Here is a 16537-nt window from a genome sequence, read left to right on the forward strand (position 1 = left end):
AGTTTACACTAAATTGAGGTTTAAAATAATTGTAGTTCTGGCATCCTATACACCAGGTGAGATTTTATAGTTTAATTCAGGTTGTTTTGGAGTGACAGTGAGTTAGTCCACTTTATCAACCAGAAATCAGGCAAAAGGCTAGACTGGTTAGAAATATCAATGGGTGCAGAATTCTTTATCTGAGGACTTTTGAGATCTTTATCTTAGAGATCCCAACATTGTCCCTTTTACTCCAAGTATAGCCACATGCACAGGATAAAAATAATGCCACATCTCTCATTTCTCTAATTAATTATTTGGGTGTTGAAATGTTCAGTTTAGCAGAAAATCTCGTACTATCTTTTGAGGGCTATCTCCTATTCCCTCCTCCTTTAATTTTTCAAGAACTTAAGGGGTTTCTAAGTCCAAGAAGGATAAAATGACACTCTTTTACCGGTCAGAAGGAAGGGAAGAAAAGGACATTCTAATCATTCTGCTGTTTCCATTGATTCTTTTCCTGAATTATTGCCATTAAAAGGGGTTCTGCTGTCTGTTAGTGCTTGACTTTTCCCACCAGGATTCGCTTACTAATTCAGAGCCCTCAGTTTTCATGGTGATTCATACATAGACTTCATAGCTATAACTTTTTTAGTTCACATACATATATGCTCAGCCATTGTTCCCAAAGCACCAGCATCCTGCTCTGACAGCTGGGCATCCTAGCTTTAGCCACACACATAGTGAGAAAATTGACCAACCTTCCCCCACACTCAAAACCTTATGTGGAGCCCACATCTTAGCCTAGACTTAGCTGAGGCCTTCATGGTAAGTTATCCTTTGAGGCCCTTGTTTGTCTTTTCTCTATTAAATGTTAGTTGAGATTGTTCTAAACTGTCAAAGAGGTTAAATAATGTTGCAGAAAGAGAACAGTGTTTTCTTACTCCATTGTTACCAGATCTGTACTCTGAGGTTCCTTTATATGCTGGTTAGTGTATTTTCTTAGAGAGTGGAAGGTTCTATATTATCCTTCCTCAGAGCAGTGGCGCCAATTTTTCTGTTTTCTTTTTTTTTTTTTTCAATTTGTGGTTTTATCTTCAAGTGATCTGATTTCCATAATAATGAAAATCTCCCAAGTTACTTGCATTTCTTTCTTTCTTTCTTTCTTTCTTTCTTTCTTTCTTTCTTTCTTTCTTTCTTTCTTTCTTTCTTTCTTTCTTTCTTTCTTTCTTTCTTTCTTTCTTTCTTTTTTTTTTGTGAGATGGAGTCTTGCTCTGTTGCCCTGGCTGGAGTGCAATGGTGTGATCTTGGCTCACTGCAACCTCTGCCTCCCGGGTTCAAGCAATTCTCTCACCTCAGCTTCCCAAGTAGCTGGGATTACAGGCGTGTGCCACCACACCTGGGTAATTTTTGTATTTTTAGTAGAGACGAGGTTTCACCACGTTTGCCAGGCTGGTCTCGAACTCCTGACCTCAGGTGATCCACCTGCCTCAGCCTTCCAAAGTGCTGGGATTATAGGCATGAGCCACCGTGCTGGGCCTAATTACTTGCAATTCTACCTCAAGTTTTAAAAATATTTTCATATTCTACCTCACAGGAAGCCATTCAATAGAATTATCTGAATCTCAAGTATGTTTATTGGGTTTATCAGAGCTAAGTCTCATCCATGACTCATGAGTATTCACGTGTAAAGCAGGGTTTTGTGCTTGCTTCAGCAGCACACATAGTAACACTGGAATAGTACAGAGAAAGTTAGCATTGCTCCTGCATAAGGCTGACACACAAATTCATGAAGTGGTTCGTATTTTGTGCAGTCCCTGGAAGGTCATATCACAATTTTCTGACTAGCTCCAAGGAAACAGCATGAGTCAAAGCAAAATGGTTGGCACTTAATATTGAAATTATGATTTTCACTACAAAAATATTCACATAGAGTGATCTATGGAATGAGAATGGAGCTGAGTAAAACACGGGATACTGCGTGCAAATATATTGTTAGTATGTATCTCAGAAATGAGAATGTCAACTTGCATCTACTTCATGGAACTTACAAAAAGAGTTTTATCTTTTATGTCAATTGGAGGTGAACATGGAGATTAAGCATCATTCTAACAAAGATCTACTGGTTCAGAGTTTGAGTCTGTGAAGAAGGGATAGTAGTCTAAGGCAGGTCTTGATATCTATTAGTTTTTTGCCTTTGGTATGATTGATGAGCTCAGTAACAGTAGACAATTATGCTATCTAATTTAGTGAGATAATAGGTTTATAAATGTAGTTACAAACCATGAAATATATGAGATGCCCTAAATTATAAGCCACAAAGAGTAGAACACCTAATAAACAAAATTAGGACTCAATAACATTTCCCAAATACCACAACGTTTCAATATTAGAACCTACAAAAAATACACATTGGATTTTATTTGCAGTTCTAAGATAGTTTCACCAATAATAAAGTTCAAGAACAAATTATTTCATTGCTTCACTATTTTTCTGAGCATTCAAAATATGTTATCTCACTAAATTTTTATAACAACCTAGTAAAATAAGACAGCAAAATTCTCGCTTTTTAGAAGAACACATTGAACCTAACAAAAGCAACTTATCCAAGAACTAGTAGCTTTTGGTTATGGAGCTAGGGCTTATTCTGAGTTAAGACACTTTCCATTATGTCAGGCTAATGCAAGTTAATTTACTGAACTATACTGCCTTCAGTTCATGAGTACTTCACGTTATTTTTTTTTCTTCTTTAATTAGAAGCTTAAAGAGAAGTTTGTAGAGCTTACAAATTAGAAGTGTATGGGATAATTAAAATTCTAAAATTAACACTGATATCATTTGAAATACTCTAAGAATTTAATATTTTTGGTAATTATTTTTATATCAGTTTTTAAATAGTAATTTTACTTATTACGTTTTTAGATATAGCATTCACCAACTAATGTCTGAATACAAAGAAAATGAGACACCTAGAAATCCTCAAAATAGCAATCCAGGTAAGACTTCTGGTAGTAAATTACTCTTGGTGGTCTTACCATAGATTAACAAATAAGAGTTAGGAAGTTTTAATCACCAAAGAGTAGTTTAAAAGCTTACTATGTAAATTGCATATATACATATACCCACACATATATATATATACACACACATATACACATATATGTGTGTGTTTTAAATTTCTTCTTAGTAGGTTAGATTTCAGAATTACTTAAAAAGTTATGTGTAGATAATTCATAATCTCAAACAGTATTATCTGAAAGGAATCGTTTCTTTAATCGTAGTCCCTAAAATCTTATATGATATTTTTTGTATAAATAAGAAAAAGGATTTTTAAGTTAGTATGTGGTATGTTTTATTTATAGTCTCATTATAGCAAACTGGATGTGTTATGAAATTGGAGCTTCTACTTAATTTTTAAAATAAATGGTTTTCATTGCTGGGCATGGTGTGGCTCATGCCTGTAATCCTAGCACTTTGGGAGGCCAAGGCGGGCTGATCTCCTGAGGTCGAGAGTTCGAGACCAGCCTGACCAACATGGAGAAACCCTGTCTCTGCTAACAATACAAAGTTAGCCACACATGGTGGCGCATGTCTGTAATCCCAGCTACGCGGGAGGCTAAGGCAGGAGAATCGCTTGAACCTGGCAGGTTGAGGTTACTGTGAGCCGAGATCATGCCATTGCACTCCAGCCTGGGCAGCAAGAGCAAAACTCCATCTCAAAAAAAAAAAAAAAAAAAAAAAGGCTTTTATTTAGTAAATAAATGTCAATTACAGTTGACCTTTGAACAACATAGGATTTAGCGGTACTGACCCTGTGTGCAGCTGAAAACCTGTGTGTAACTTTTGATTCCCTCCAAAATTAGCTACTACTAATAGATGACTATTGACCAGGAGCCTTATTCATAACATAAACAGTCAGCGAAGACATTTGGTATGTTACGTGTGTTACTATATTCTTACAAGAAAGCAAGCTAGAGAAAAATGGTTATTAAGAAAATCATAAGGAATAAAAATATATGTACTATTTATTATGTGGAAGTGGAAGTGGGTCATCCTCATGGTCTTCAACTTGAGTAGGCTGAGGAGAAGAAGAAAGGAGATTGGTTTTGCTGTCTCAGGTGGCAGAGGTAGAAGAAAATCTGCATATAATTAGACTGCTGCAAGTTAAACTCCTGTTGTTCAAAGGTCAACTGTATTACATAGTGATTTATGTCACTAGAAAAAGTAACTTTTTAAAACTGGGACCTCAACAATACCTTTCTGGTACCATAAATAAATGTCAATAAGAACTATAAAACTTATCCAGTGTACACTAATACTAATAGAAAATTATTTTTTAAAGATACCAAGTGTAGAAGTCAGAAAAGCAATTTCTTGTTGAAAAGCGCAGGTCATGTTTCATATTCTTATACCAACAAGGTCTCACTTATTGACTTCATTCTTCCTAATTTGAAATTGAATGAGATACATTTACTTCATTAGAACAAGATCAGTTCTTCTCTCCACTAGTTAATTGTCATGATAACAGTAATTTTGTTAGAACAAAATACTCTTTTACCAGTAGCCAAAAGGTTATTGTAATGAATACCCAAATAGTCCAACTCTAGGCTCAACAAATTATAATAAAAGTATAAAAGTGCTTCTCAATAACAAAAATGCTACTATGCTACCTAAATGTGACACCAAATACATTATACAGTCTGAACTGTGTGAGGACATTTTTAATTTAGTACATATCAATTGAAGAACTTTTACAAGTTAGATTTTGCAAGCTACAGGTGACAAACACGTAGTCTTAGTCTTTAAGGTGCTCATAATAGACTGCAGCTGTCCTTATTTCATATCTGTGTGTTTTTTCAAGATTTTTTTTTTTTTTTTTTGGAGACAGAGTCTTGCACTGTCACCCAGGCTGGAGTATAGTGGCACCATCTTGGCTCACTGCAACCTCTGCCTTTTGGATTCAAGCAATTCTCCCTGCCTCAGCCTCCCGAGGAGCTGGGATTATAGGCGCCCACCGCCATGCCCAGCTAATTTTTTTTTGTATTTCTTGTAGAGATGGGGTTTTACCATGTTGACCAGATGTCTTGAACTCCTGACCTCAGGTGATTCACCTACCTCGGCCTACCAAAGTGTTGGGATTACAGGTGTGAGCCACCGCAGCTGGCCAATAATTTTCAAAAAAAATATTTTTATTCATTTATACACTTGTCTATTTTTTTTTTTTTTTTTTTTTTTGAGACGGAGTCTCGCTCTGCCGCCCAGGCTGGAGTGCAGTGGCCGGATCTCAGCTCACTGCAAGCTCCGCCTCCCGGGTTCACGCCATTCTCCTGCCTCAGCCTCCCGGTAGCTGGGACTACAGGCGCCCGCCACCGCGCCCGGCTAGTTTTTTGTATTTTTTAGTAGAGACGGGGTTTCACTGTGTTAGCCAGGATGGTCTTGATCTCCTGACCTCGTGATCCGCCCGTCTCGGCCTCCCAAAGTGCTGGGATTACAGGCTTGAGCCACCGCGCCCGGCTTGTCTATTTAATGAATAAACTATCAAGAGTGTTTTAGGGAGTAGGCTTCTTTTTTTTTCATGTTACAGAATACAAATATTTAAAAATACAGTCAGGGGCTGGGTGTGGTGGCTGAGGCCTGTAATCCCAGCACTTTGAGAGGCCGAGGTGGGCGGATCACCTGAGGTCAGGAGTTGGAGACCAGCCTGGTCAACATGGCGAAACCCTGTCTCTACTAAAAATACAAAAATTCGCCAGGTGTGGTGGTACACGCCTGTAATCCCAGCTACTTGGGAGGCTAAGGCAGGAGAATTGCTTGAATCCAGGAGACGGAGGTTGCAGTGAGCCGAGATCACACCACTGTATTCCAGCCTGGGCAACAGAGAGAGACTCTGCCTCAAAAGAAAAAACAAAAAACAAAAAACAAAAAACAGTCAGGGCTGGGCATGGTCACACATACCTATAATCCCAACACTTTGGGAGGCTGAGGCAAAATGATTGCTTGAGCCTAGGAATTTGAGACCAGTTTGAGTAACACAGTGAGACCTCAACTCTACTAAAAATAAAAATCAAGAAATGAAAAAGTTAGTTGGGCATTGTGGCATGCATCTGTAGTCCCAGCTACTTGGGAGGCTGCACTCCAGCCTGGGCAATGGAGCAAGACCATCTCAAAAAACAAAACAAAAACAAAACAGTCAGGAGCTTGTTATGATCATTTTCATTTATATTATTTGCTACTTCATTCAGTGCCTACTACTATGTGCTGGATGCTGTCTGGAAGTGTGTAATGATCATTTATCATGTTAAATATGTGCCAGACATTTGAAGTATGTGGTGAGGAATGAAAGCTGTCAAAAAGTGGGTAGGATTTCAGGTAAGCATGCAGAAGGGGTAGAACTTTTCTAGGTAAAGAGGCAGAAGCATGATGTGGGCAGAAGGAACATCTAACAAGTTTGTATATTTGGCAGAAGGAACATCTAACAAGATGGCGTGCTTGGGAGAAGGAGCAGCAGGTGCAAAAGGTAAGATGCTTGAGTGAACTTTGCAGGGTTTATGAGCAGTTCTTTTTTGCTGTTGCAAAATCTGAGATGGGAGTGGTTGGGAATGAGGGAAAAACCTAGGTAAGGCATGCTTATGATGGACTTTTTAATACTTTATAGTGTTAAACTGAGTAGATCTTATCCTGCAGGCTATGGGAAATTTACCAGGTAGAGTGCTTTGGGCTGCAAATATTGAAGGACCTAACTAACCTTGACTAAAACAACAGGAAGCAGAGTTGCTTTGGTGGGTGGTTCAGTGATAACACTGGGTCCCACTTGGTGTTCCTTTTTCAGCTGTGCTGTCAGTAGTGTTTTGTACATGTCTCCTTTCATGGCTGGCTAATTAGCAAGAGCTCCAAACATCATGTTCTCATAACACAATTTCTAAAGGCTGGAAGGGCTGCTTTTCTTCTCATGTTTCTTTAAAATAGGGAGAAAACTCAGAAGTGTGCAGTGGGCTTCCTTTCACATTTTATTGGCTTTGTTACACCACATGCTCATTCCTAAACCAGGCACTGGGAAAACAAATGTAATGACCATGATTAAATTAGAATAGTCATTTCTCTTGTTGGGGATGGGGAGGCATATTAGGATGATAAATATTCAAACAGACTTGTAGTTCTCCAGCAAGAAAGAATAAGGAATGGTCATTGGGTAGGGAGGCAGCAATGTTTTCTGTAGGAATTCATTATAGAATTTTGAGCAGAAAAGTCACAAGATTAGATCTGAGTATTAGGACATTCTGATTATGGTATTCATAAGCTTTTAATGTAAAGAACCAGGTGGGAAATATTTCAGGCCATGTGGTCTCTGTCATATCTACTCAACCCTGCCATGGTAGTGTGAAAGCAGTCATAGATAATATGTAAGCAAAAGGTAGGACTGAGCTCCCATAAAACTTTATTTACAAAACTGGGTTTTGTAAATAAGGCTGGGTTGGGCCTGCGGCCTGCAGTTGGATGACTCCTCATATGGAGGATAGATGGAAAGTACCACATAAAGAGACTGGAAGACAAAGGAAGCTTTTACAGTAGCCAAAGCTATAGCTTCCTTGTCACCAATCCTTGGACTAGCATCAATCCATTGTGTGGTTTTCACCCATCCATGGTGAAATAAATGATGTTAGAAAGCTACTTAGTAATTTTAAAATGTTGATCTTTCTCCTGGTTTTTGCCTTTTTAATTTGTTTTGCTTGTTTTTTTATTTAAGAAATAATATTAATAGTTGGTAGTCTGTAAAAGCCAGTAGTTAAGAACCAGTGGTAGTGGAAATACAAAGCAGAGGCAGAGAAGAGATAGAGACAATATGAGTTAGTGATTATTGGATGTACAAAGTTAGGGCACAGAGAGAAATCTCAGATGATTTACAGGTTGTGAACTAGCTTTTAACCTGGACATGAGGAAGGAGTAGGAGATTTGCAGGTGAATGGAGAAGAGCAGCAGATCAGCAGGAATGACTAACCTCGTTCTGTGCATGTGGAGTTAAATGGAATATCCATGGGGGTATTTTCAGTAGGTAATTGGATTTTAGGCATTTCTAGCTGGAGGTAGAACTGAGGTTGGAGATGCAGACTTGGAATAATGTAGGCAAAGTCATAGATCTGAATGAGCTTGTCCATGATAGGAAAGACATGGAATAATCAGAAGGCCAGTGACAAGATCCTGGGAATATCAACATTTACCAGAGGAAAAGAAGTTAGTAAAGAAGCCTGAGCAGTGGCTAGAGAAAAGTTGGAGAGGTTATCAGAGGATGGGGTGTTGCAAAAATTTTAAAATGTGAGAATTTCAAGGAGGGGGAATGTAAATTCTAACAAGTAAGATTACTAAAAAGTAAGTTAAATTAATATTTTAAAAGCTCTTTGGTGGTACTCTCTTCAAAAGAACACTTTTAGAGTTGTAAGGTCTATTATTTAGGTACATGGTACTTCTGGTGTTCAAGTATGGAAGAATACACCTACCACCATCCTACCTAATGTTTTTGTAACTGCAGCAGCTACCTACACAGAGTCAGGCCTAGATGGTGAGTTCCTGTGCCAACATTTTCCCAGAATTTTTAGAACCTAAGGGTCCACATGAGGAAACGTGTAATCTTTCTTATCTGGTTTTTGGGGAAACGCTTGTTTTGTACTCAAACCCTTGATAAGCTCTTCTAGATGTGTTCCCAAACAAAAATCTGACAGCAACAACTGGAAGCCATTATCAGATACTCATATCCTTCCTCTAACATGGAATCAAAATACAGCCATGCTTTGACAAAATTTTAAGTTTTGATCAGAAATAGTTTACAGATCAGCAGTTTGAATTTCTTTTGATTTAAATATTTTATTGCAGAACACTAATGTAATATCACAGAAACATATGAGGTGATATGCTATATAGAGTAGTTCTCAGTATTTTTGGAATTCTGGTGACATCAGTAGGGAAGTCAGTACCTGACTCTATTTATTAGTGCAATCTCCTTTTCATCTGCCCTCTTGTGATATCTCTGCTTTCACTGCTTCCCTTTGAACTTCATCCCTAAAGAAAGTACTATTAGAACACATTTCTAACATATGTATATTTGACAAATGTCTATTATTTGATTTTAAAAGAATTGGCTACCTATCCTAAAGTATATATGGTATTCTGTTACTTTCCAATGCTAAATAAACTTCTTTATATCTGCACCACAATGACAGGGTGACTGATGATGGTCTGCCAAGATTTTAAGTGTGTCCTGGATTGTCAAATACAAATTGTTTTATTTCACACTGTTTAAATGTAAAATGCCTTTCTGGAATTACATTTCTTCAGAAATTAGTAAACTGATTTAATTAGATTATGTGGACAATCAGACTCTCACCATTTTAGTCATTTATATACAAGATAACTTTCTTCCCCCTTCAATAAGTTAAAAGTCCTGTTGATCCTTAATAATCAAACTCACTGGTGGGAGCAATGAAAAACTCATACTGCACTTTGGATGCATTTTTTGGGCATTTTGACTTGTTCTATTAAGAACTGACTTTAATAGGTAAAATTTATTTTTGTTGTTTTGTAAAAATTTAAGAAAAAGATTGAAAACAAAACATAACTCTATGATCAGTAGTACAGTATTATAGTATATCTGACGGTTATATGTTATTCTACAATCATCACAGTTACCTGAATGATACACAGTCTTTTATTTATTTATTTATTTAGTTTTTTTTAAGAGATGTGGTCTCACTATGTTGCCCAGGCTGGCATGCAGTAGCTATTGACTAGTGTGACTGTGGCCTTGAATTCCTGGCCTCAAGCAGTCCTCCTGCCTCAGCCAAAGGAGCAGCTAGGACTACAGGCATGTATCACTGCACCCAACCAGATGCATGATCATTATAAAAATGAATGAAGCATTACTGTATGCTGTTCTAACTACTACTAGTTCATTAGTCCAGAAAGCATGTTCTTGAAGTTTGACTCAGTTTGCTAGTGATGCTAGTCAGTCTGATAGGGTTTGGTTAGGATTATGATTATTGTACACAGGAATTCATTTGTAGGTATCACATTTTGGCAAATCCCATTCTCTTTTGCATTTGATTGATACAAAGGAGGAGAAGTAAGGATTCTTAATGTAGTAATTTCCTACCAGTAGTATAATCAATATTAGTTCTAGTGTAGTCTCAAGGTATGGTCCTAAAGGAATACTTTGTGGGAAAAAAAAAAAAAAAAAAAAGAAAGGTCTAAAGCATGCACAAAAGTATACATGATTTCTTTTAATGAAGGCAGAGTCTCAATGTGTTGCCCAGGCTGGTCTCAAACCCCTGGGCTTCTCAAGTGATCCCCTGGCCTCCAGCCTCCTGAGTAGTTGGGATTACATGCATGTACCACTGGGCCCTCTTATACTTTCAATATTCTGTGTTTTTCTATTGTTGACTTAAAATGCATTTTTTTCTTTAATAGTGGATGAGATTCCTGGATATCCTGTAAAAAGGTAGGACTTACAGATTTTAAAAATATTATATGTTACCTGAGGGAATATAGAGAAAAGAAACTAACATCTGTTGAGTGTTGTATTCTGGGGTAGACACTATTTTATGTGCTTATCTCATCTCATATAGTTATCACAGCAGCTTTGAAAGGTTCTCTGTTATTATAACCTACTTTTTCCTAATTAGCTAACTGTGGTTCAGTTAGGTTGATTAACTGCCCCATGTCCCCATAGTTAACAAGTAGCTGGCCCATGATTTGACTGGCAGCCTGCCTGGCTCCCAAATCCCTTCTCTTGCCCCTCTACATAGATTGGCAGAGACCTGTACAGCACTGGAATCAAAGTACAGGTCCAAACCAGATCGATTCAGAAAGTCAAATTTAGTTAACTCTCATTTATAGTTTGTCTCAGAAGCCTGGTTAGTCTAAGAGTTTGTTTTAATATATTTGGCAATTTCAGAGGTAATCAGTACCTTGCTTTTACTATCAAACATTTTAGGGCAGATCTCACTTAGCTATGGCCACAGGAGCATGGGTTTTACATAGACAAGACCAGTCATGTCCTAGAGAGGAATTATTTTATTGTAAGTGAAGGCTATTTATGTTACATTTACTTATTATGTTAGTTATATTTAGCATCTAAATAGAGCCTATTTCTAATTGATTTCTCTACTTATTGACTCCCTACTTTAGTTTTCCCTTTAGGCCACTACCCTGCTTAATTCCATGGGCTTTTTTTAAGAGTCTTTTTTCTTCTTCCATGACTTTTCTACAATCTTTTCTTTAGTTGTTAACTTTCTTCTCTGCTTTCTGTGGTGTTTCCTTTGTTCTATTATTTTTCCATTTCTGCCAGCTAAGTATTCCCCATTTTTATACAGACAGAATCAAAAGCATACACAATTTCAGGATTTTAAGGAATCTTAGTGACTAATCAAAATACCCTCCAGTACTTCAACCTGTGTTTAACATTCTGGTGAAGTGGTTGTTCGGATGGAGAATCTGAAACTCAAAGAGATTAAGATGACTTATTTGGATATAGGAAGTGGCAGAAATGAGATTTGAACCCATTTCAAAGCCCATTACTCTTCCTTGTTTATCATCCTTTTAATGAGTGTTTTAATAATAGAAAGGGAAAGTGGGTCTAGTGAACACAGTGGATGAGCCTAGGAAGGGAATTAACTGGGGAACCCAATGGAAGAGAAGACTTAAACTAGTAGGGGAAGCCCATGTTTGAAGAGAAATAACACTGGGTTGGATAGGAATAAGGTTTTTAGAAAAGAGAAGTGAATATTGGGGTTTATGACAAGTTTTATAAAGATAAATTATAGTAATGAAGAAGACAGGATATTGGGATTTATCTAGAAGGGCATGTTTAAGTAGGTGGTTCAGGGGAGTCCTGAACAGATTGCTGCTCTTGTTTGTTTAATTAGAGTGACTGATCAACTTCAAAGTTTCTATTGAAAGATGTTAAAAGAATTTGAGCCATTGAGAAGAGTCTCTATAGCAGATTGAATTGTAGTATTATCTACTTCCACCTCAACTTATAGAGGGAGGGCTGAGTCCCTCCAGTACTAGAGGACTGAAGGTTCCTGAACTATGTAGATCTGTGCCCCAGAGCACATATCCTCTTACCTCTGCCTCTTTTCCCAATTCAAGTAGGGCTGGGGTCAGATTATCTGGCAAATCAGTCATGGACCTTCAGTTTGGTAGCTGATAACATGGCTATGCTGGGGGAAGACGACTGAAATTCCATTTAGCTTGTTTTCTAGCAGCAATAAAATTGAGAGCTCTGTCTCTTGGTCATTTGAGCCCACTCTTTTAGGAATTTGTGCTTTCGTTGGCTAAAGATTTAAAGGTTGGGGACTGCCATAGAGCCCTGCAGAAGAGGGATCTGGAAGTGGGAGCCCATAGGAAGAAAGATATTTAGATAGTTCTTAGGGAAATAGAGATACAACTACCAGGATTCTGTTTTTCCAGAAGTCTCTCTCCTTTGGTATCTGAGTGCCTATGGAGGTTTTTAAGAGCTTCATACTTTATGTGGCCCTGAATTTGGCAGAGTCTATGTAGGGAAAATAATTAGATTTTATAATTAAGTTTTAATATCTCCCAGAAGATCATTTTTAATAACAATATATACATTTGTCCTTTGACATTCATACATTTAGCTTTCAAGTATTTTAGATGTGTCAGGGAAGATTCTGTAATATTTTAAGGAAAAGGGAAGCAATGGGGGCCTGCTTAAGTGGTTTCCAAGCAGAAGAACCAAGACTGCCATTTTCAAGTGACACAGATTAGTCTTTGAACTAGAGATAGATCATGGAGAAGGGACAGTGGATCTTTTCACTTTATTTTAAGCTATCAGGTGTCTTCCAGTTCAAGTAACAAAAGTTACATCAGCCATTACTTGGATTTTAAGTTCTGCCTCCAGAACAAATAATTTGCGAAGCCCAATTATTCTCAGGCTCTACCAATATATTAGCTGTCATGATTTGTTATGGAATTAAGGGTGAGTCTTCATGGACTGTTCCATAGCTTTGGAGAGGAGGAAGTAGAAATAGGTAATTAAGATCTTTACTGCAACAGAGGCCAAATTTTAATTATATTAAGAGACATTATTTTAAATACAGATAGCTAAACTTCCACAAGATTTACTTTTGTTTTTTGTTTTGTTTTGTTTTGGGAGGGCACTCAGGTATGAACTTTCTAATTGCTTAAAGAAATTAACACACTCATTTTTGTTGTATATTTTTATTCTAAAGGCTTTTCAACAAACCATCTATTGACGACTCACGACCTATGTCAGCTAATGAAGACTTTGATTTTGATACTGAGGTAAAGAGGTCTCTTGCAAAATTAATTTTCTCATTCTGAATTTAATTTTCTATAACATTTACTCTTGAAATTTAGTAGTAATCTACTTATTATTGTATTATGTTGGCTATGGAAAGTTCATTAGAGAAAACCATAAAAGAAACATGACTAAACATTTTTGAACATTTCTTACTTTGATAAATAACAAAGACTTGGCAAATATGTAGAGGGAGTGGGGGTGAAAAAAGAATGGGCTGGAAAATATGTAGTGACAGGAAAATTATATTAGGCAAAGCTTTCTCATAATAGAGCAAATTTGAAATTTGGTCAAGGTTGATTTGAATAAGTATTCTTACTGTGTGTGATGTTTAAATTACACTAAGATAGCTTTTATAATACTTATGCCTAAATAAATCTTTAATGGATCTAATTACTTATTACAGTAATCATGGAATCTCCTTGATGACTTTTGGTTCAAAAACTGTACAGCAGATAGCATGTACTTTTCTTTCTTAGACACATTATTTTAGTATTATATATACAGTTTTTAGATGTGAGCTATTTTCCTATTTCTATCCTTGGTTATGTAACTAGACTAAAATAATATTAGAAATTGTGAAAATGTAGCTGGGTATGGTGGTGCATGCCTGTAGTCCAAGCTATTCAGGAGGCTGAGGTGGCAGAATTGCTTGAGCCCAGGAGTCTGAGACCAGCTTGGGCAACATAGCAAGAACCTGCCTCTGATTTTTAAAAAACTGTGGAAATTTAGAAATTTACATTTTCTTTCTCAAAATCTTTATTACAATGAGATTCCACTGTCATTTCATTAAGACTATATTTAATACTCTTGACCTAATTGAAGAATGGTTGCTTTGTCCAAAATAACAACCAGTTCTAGAAGCAGAGACTCTTAATAACCATACGGTGGGACTTAATTTCAGAATTATTTGTGTTGTGGTTCTTAAAAATATCCAAACTAAATCCTATATCACATGCTAAAATTTCAAATTTCAGAAGTTTTTGTATTTATTTAGTAACCATTTAAAAACTCTTTTATTACTATGAGCTACTGGAGGTTAGGGAACTTTTTTTTGTATCCTGGAGTACGACGAATGAACAGACAAATGCATTTCTATATAATGGAATGTTAGCAATAATATAATATGCCTAACATATCTAATAAATAAATCCATTCATTTATAAGATATAGCCTAAATTTTTATTCACTTTTAATATTTAGGATGTATAAATTCAGATGAGTTATATTGAAAAAATGTGTCATAAATAAGAAAATTAGAAATAGATCATCAATAGGAAAGAGGGTTAAAGTGTTAATATATTTTCTAGTCTTCCAACTGTAAGTGTAAATTAAAATTTTAGATTTAAAATGTTTAAACTTTTAAAAGCCCCAACCCATGTTCTACTAAATACATGTTTTCAATCCATATATTACTGCTTAGAATTCTGATTAGTATTTTTCTTCCAAGTAGAAAGTTGATGGAATGTTTCCTTTTCCATTTTTCTCTCTCTGAGGTAGTAATGTTCCAGCTTTTAAGTTGTGGTAGATGACCATATTTAGCTAATTGAATGTCTCGTTTTACAGTACACAATTCAATTCTATATCACAGAAATCTTTACCAAAAGCTAATTATAAATACTACTCAGTATTATTGGAAATATACTATGAACCAAAGTCTCTGTTGTGCATCTGTATTTCTCCATGTACCTTACTGTATGTGATGTTTTTCTCCTTTTCCTTGGCTTTGGCTTTATTCCATGGCTTTATTTCAAGCTCATACTTGATTGACTGGTAGGTTATGTCCTTTTGTTTGTTTCTTTCTTTCTCCCTCCTCCCCAATCTTTTAAAAATGATTTATCCCAACCTATGTTTTTCCTCCTAGAACACATTCTCTACAACGTCTCTTCTTTCAATCCATGTGTGTCTTCACTGCTAGCATACTTAGTGTAGCTTTCTACATAGTAGCTATGTGAGACTTTTATTCATCTATCATTGCCCTACAAGATTTATTCTTTTTTTCTCTGTTTCTTGGAAGGAGCTAAATTTATACAATCATTTGTCCTTAGCTTTTTTTGAGAAACAGAATAGAAACGACTTATACTAAAGAACTAGAAAGCAACCCACAACAGCAGCTTAACAAATATGAAGCTGAAGAGGTGGATAAAGGGGAAGAGTTTATTAAAGAGAGGCAAGATAAATGTAAAGATTGAGTAACAGAGTCAAGGTGAGTCAGATTATTGTAAAAACACATCAGAAACTGTGGGATTTAATGAGCGCAGGAACTCGTTACATTATAAAATATGATAGAAATTATTTTAAATGCAAATTAAGAAAAAAAAAGACAGATAATGAAAAAAGTTGCTGAGATTTCTTTGAATGTTTTATAGCTGATTTTTATGAAGAACTGAAAGAAAATATAAGGGTGACTGTAGTTAACATTAATTTACTATACATTTGAAAGAAAAGATAACTAAGGTGATGGGTACCCCAATTACCCTAATTTGATTATATAAATGTATCAAATTATCACATTTACTTCAAAAATACGCACATCTATTATGTATCAATTTTTAAAAAGGAAATTTATATCCTCACATCTTTGAATTTGGCAGTTATGTCATATATTTGATCTAGTAAAACCTTGTTGATAAATAATGCACAGTGAAATCTGTTTTAGGCCTTATCAGATTTATTATGAATTCTTAATTTTTGACTCTTGCTTCTCATTTAAGTTTTCTAACTTAGTGTTTGGCATATCCATGACTTAACTAATTTATCTTACTCTTTCATATAATCTTGATAGCCATTTTAGAGGTTTCTGAGAATAAAGAAAGAACATAAATAATTATATTTAATCTTTAGTTAAAATTTCTGGTTATATGAAGGAGGTTCTTAATTTTATCCATTAAATGAGAAAACAAATTTCAAGGTAAAATCCTCTTAAATAAATTCAGGGAAGAAGATGAAGGAATAGAAATTCCACTGTTCCCCACGACCACAAGGACACCAAGTTAACAACTACACAGGAAGAAACAACTTCATAAGAACCAAAAGTAAGGTGAACACTCACAGTACCTAGGTTTAACTTCATGTCACTGAAAGAGGCACTGAAGAGATTTTTTAAAGTCCTGAATGGCTGACATCCCCCCCTCCCCCATCCCTAGCAGCCTGACATAGTGTGGAGAGTGTCTCTGAGTGCTGGGGGAGGGAGAACACAGCAAGTATGAGGCTGTGAACTCAGTGCTGTTC

The 16537-nt window shown here is 36.2% G+C and overlaps 1 protein-coding gene and 1 non-coding gene across 10 annotated transcripts in view; both read left to right on the forward strand.

Moving 5' to 3' along the window:
* The window catches only part of LOC126944176 (putative ankyrin repeat domain-containing protein 26-like protein), an 85735-nt gene that overhangs the window by 11297 nt on the left and 57901 nt on the right, over positions 1-16537 (forward strand). For 7 of the 9 annotated variants that reach the window (XM_050773446.1, XM_050773447.1, XM_050773450.1 and 4 more), the window contains 4 exons: positions 2899-2972; positions 6440-6493; positions 10432-10462; positions 13218-13290. In XM_050773446.1, the coding sequence (XP_050629403.1) occupies positions 2899-2972; positions 6440-6493; positions 10432-10462; positions 13218-13290 (232 nt within the window). The remainder of the gene's footprint in view (positions 1-2898; positions 2973-6439; positions 6494-10431; positions 10463-13217; positions 13291-16537) is intronic. The other 2 variants (XM_050773449.1, XM_050773453.1) reach the window with 2 other exon arrangements.
* LOC126945184 (U6 spliceosomal RNA) lies at positions 1679-1785 on the forward strand. The gene has a single exon (XR_007722350.1). It is a non-coding gene; the product is annotated as a U6 spliceosomal RNA (small nuclear RNA).

This window comes from Macaca thibetana, chromosome 20 (genome assembly GCF_024542745.1).
Source record: "Macaca thibetana thibetana isolate TM-01 chromosome 20, ASM2454274v1, whole genome shotgun sequence".
Lineage (NCBI taxonomy): Eukaryota > Metazoa > Chordata > Mammalia > Primates > Cercopithecidae > Macaca > Macaca thibetana.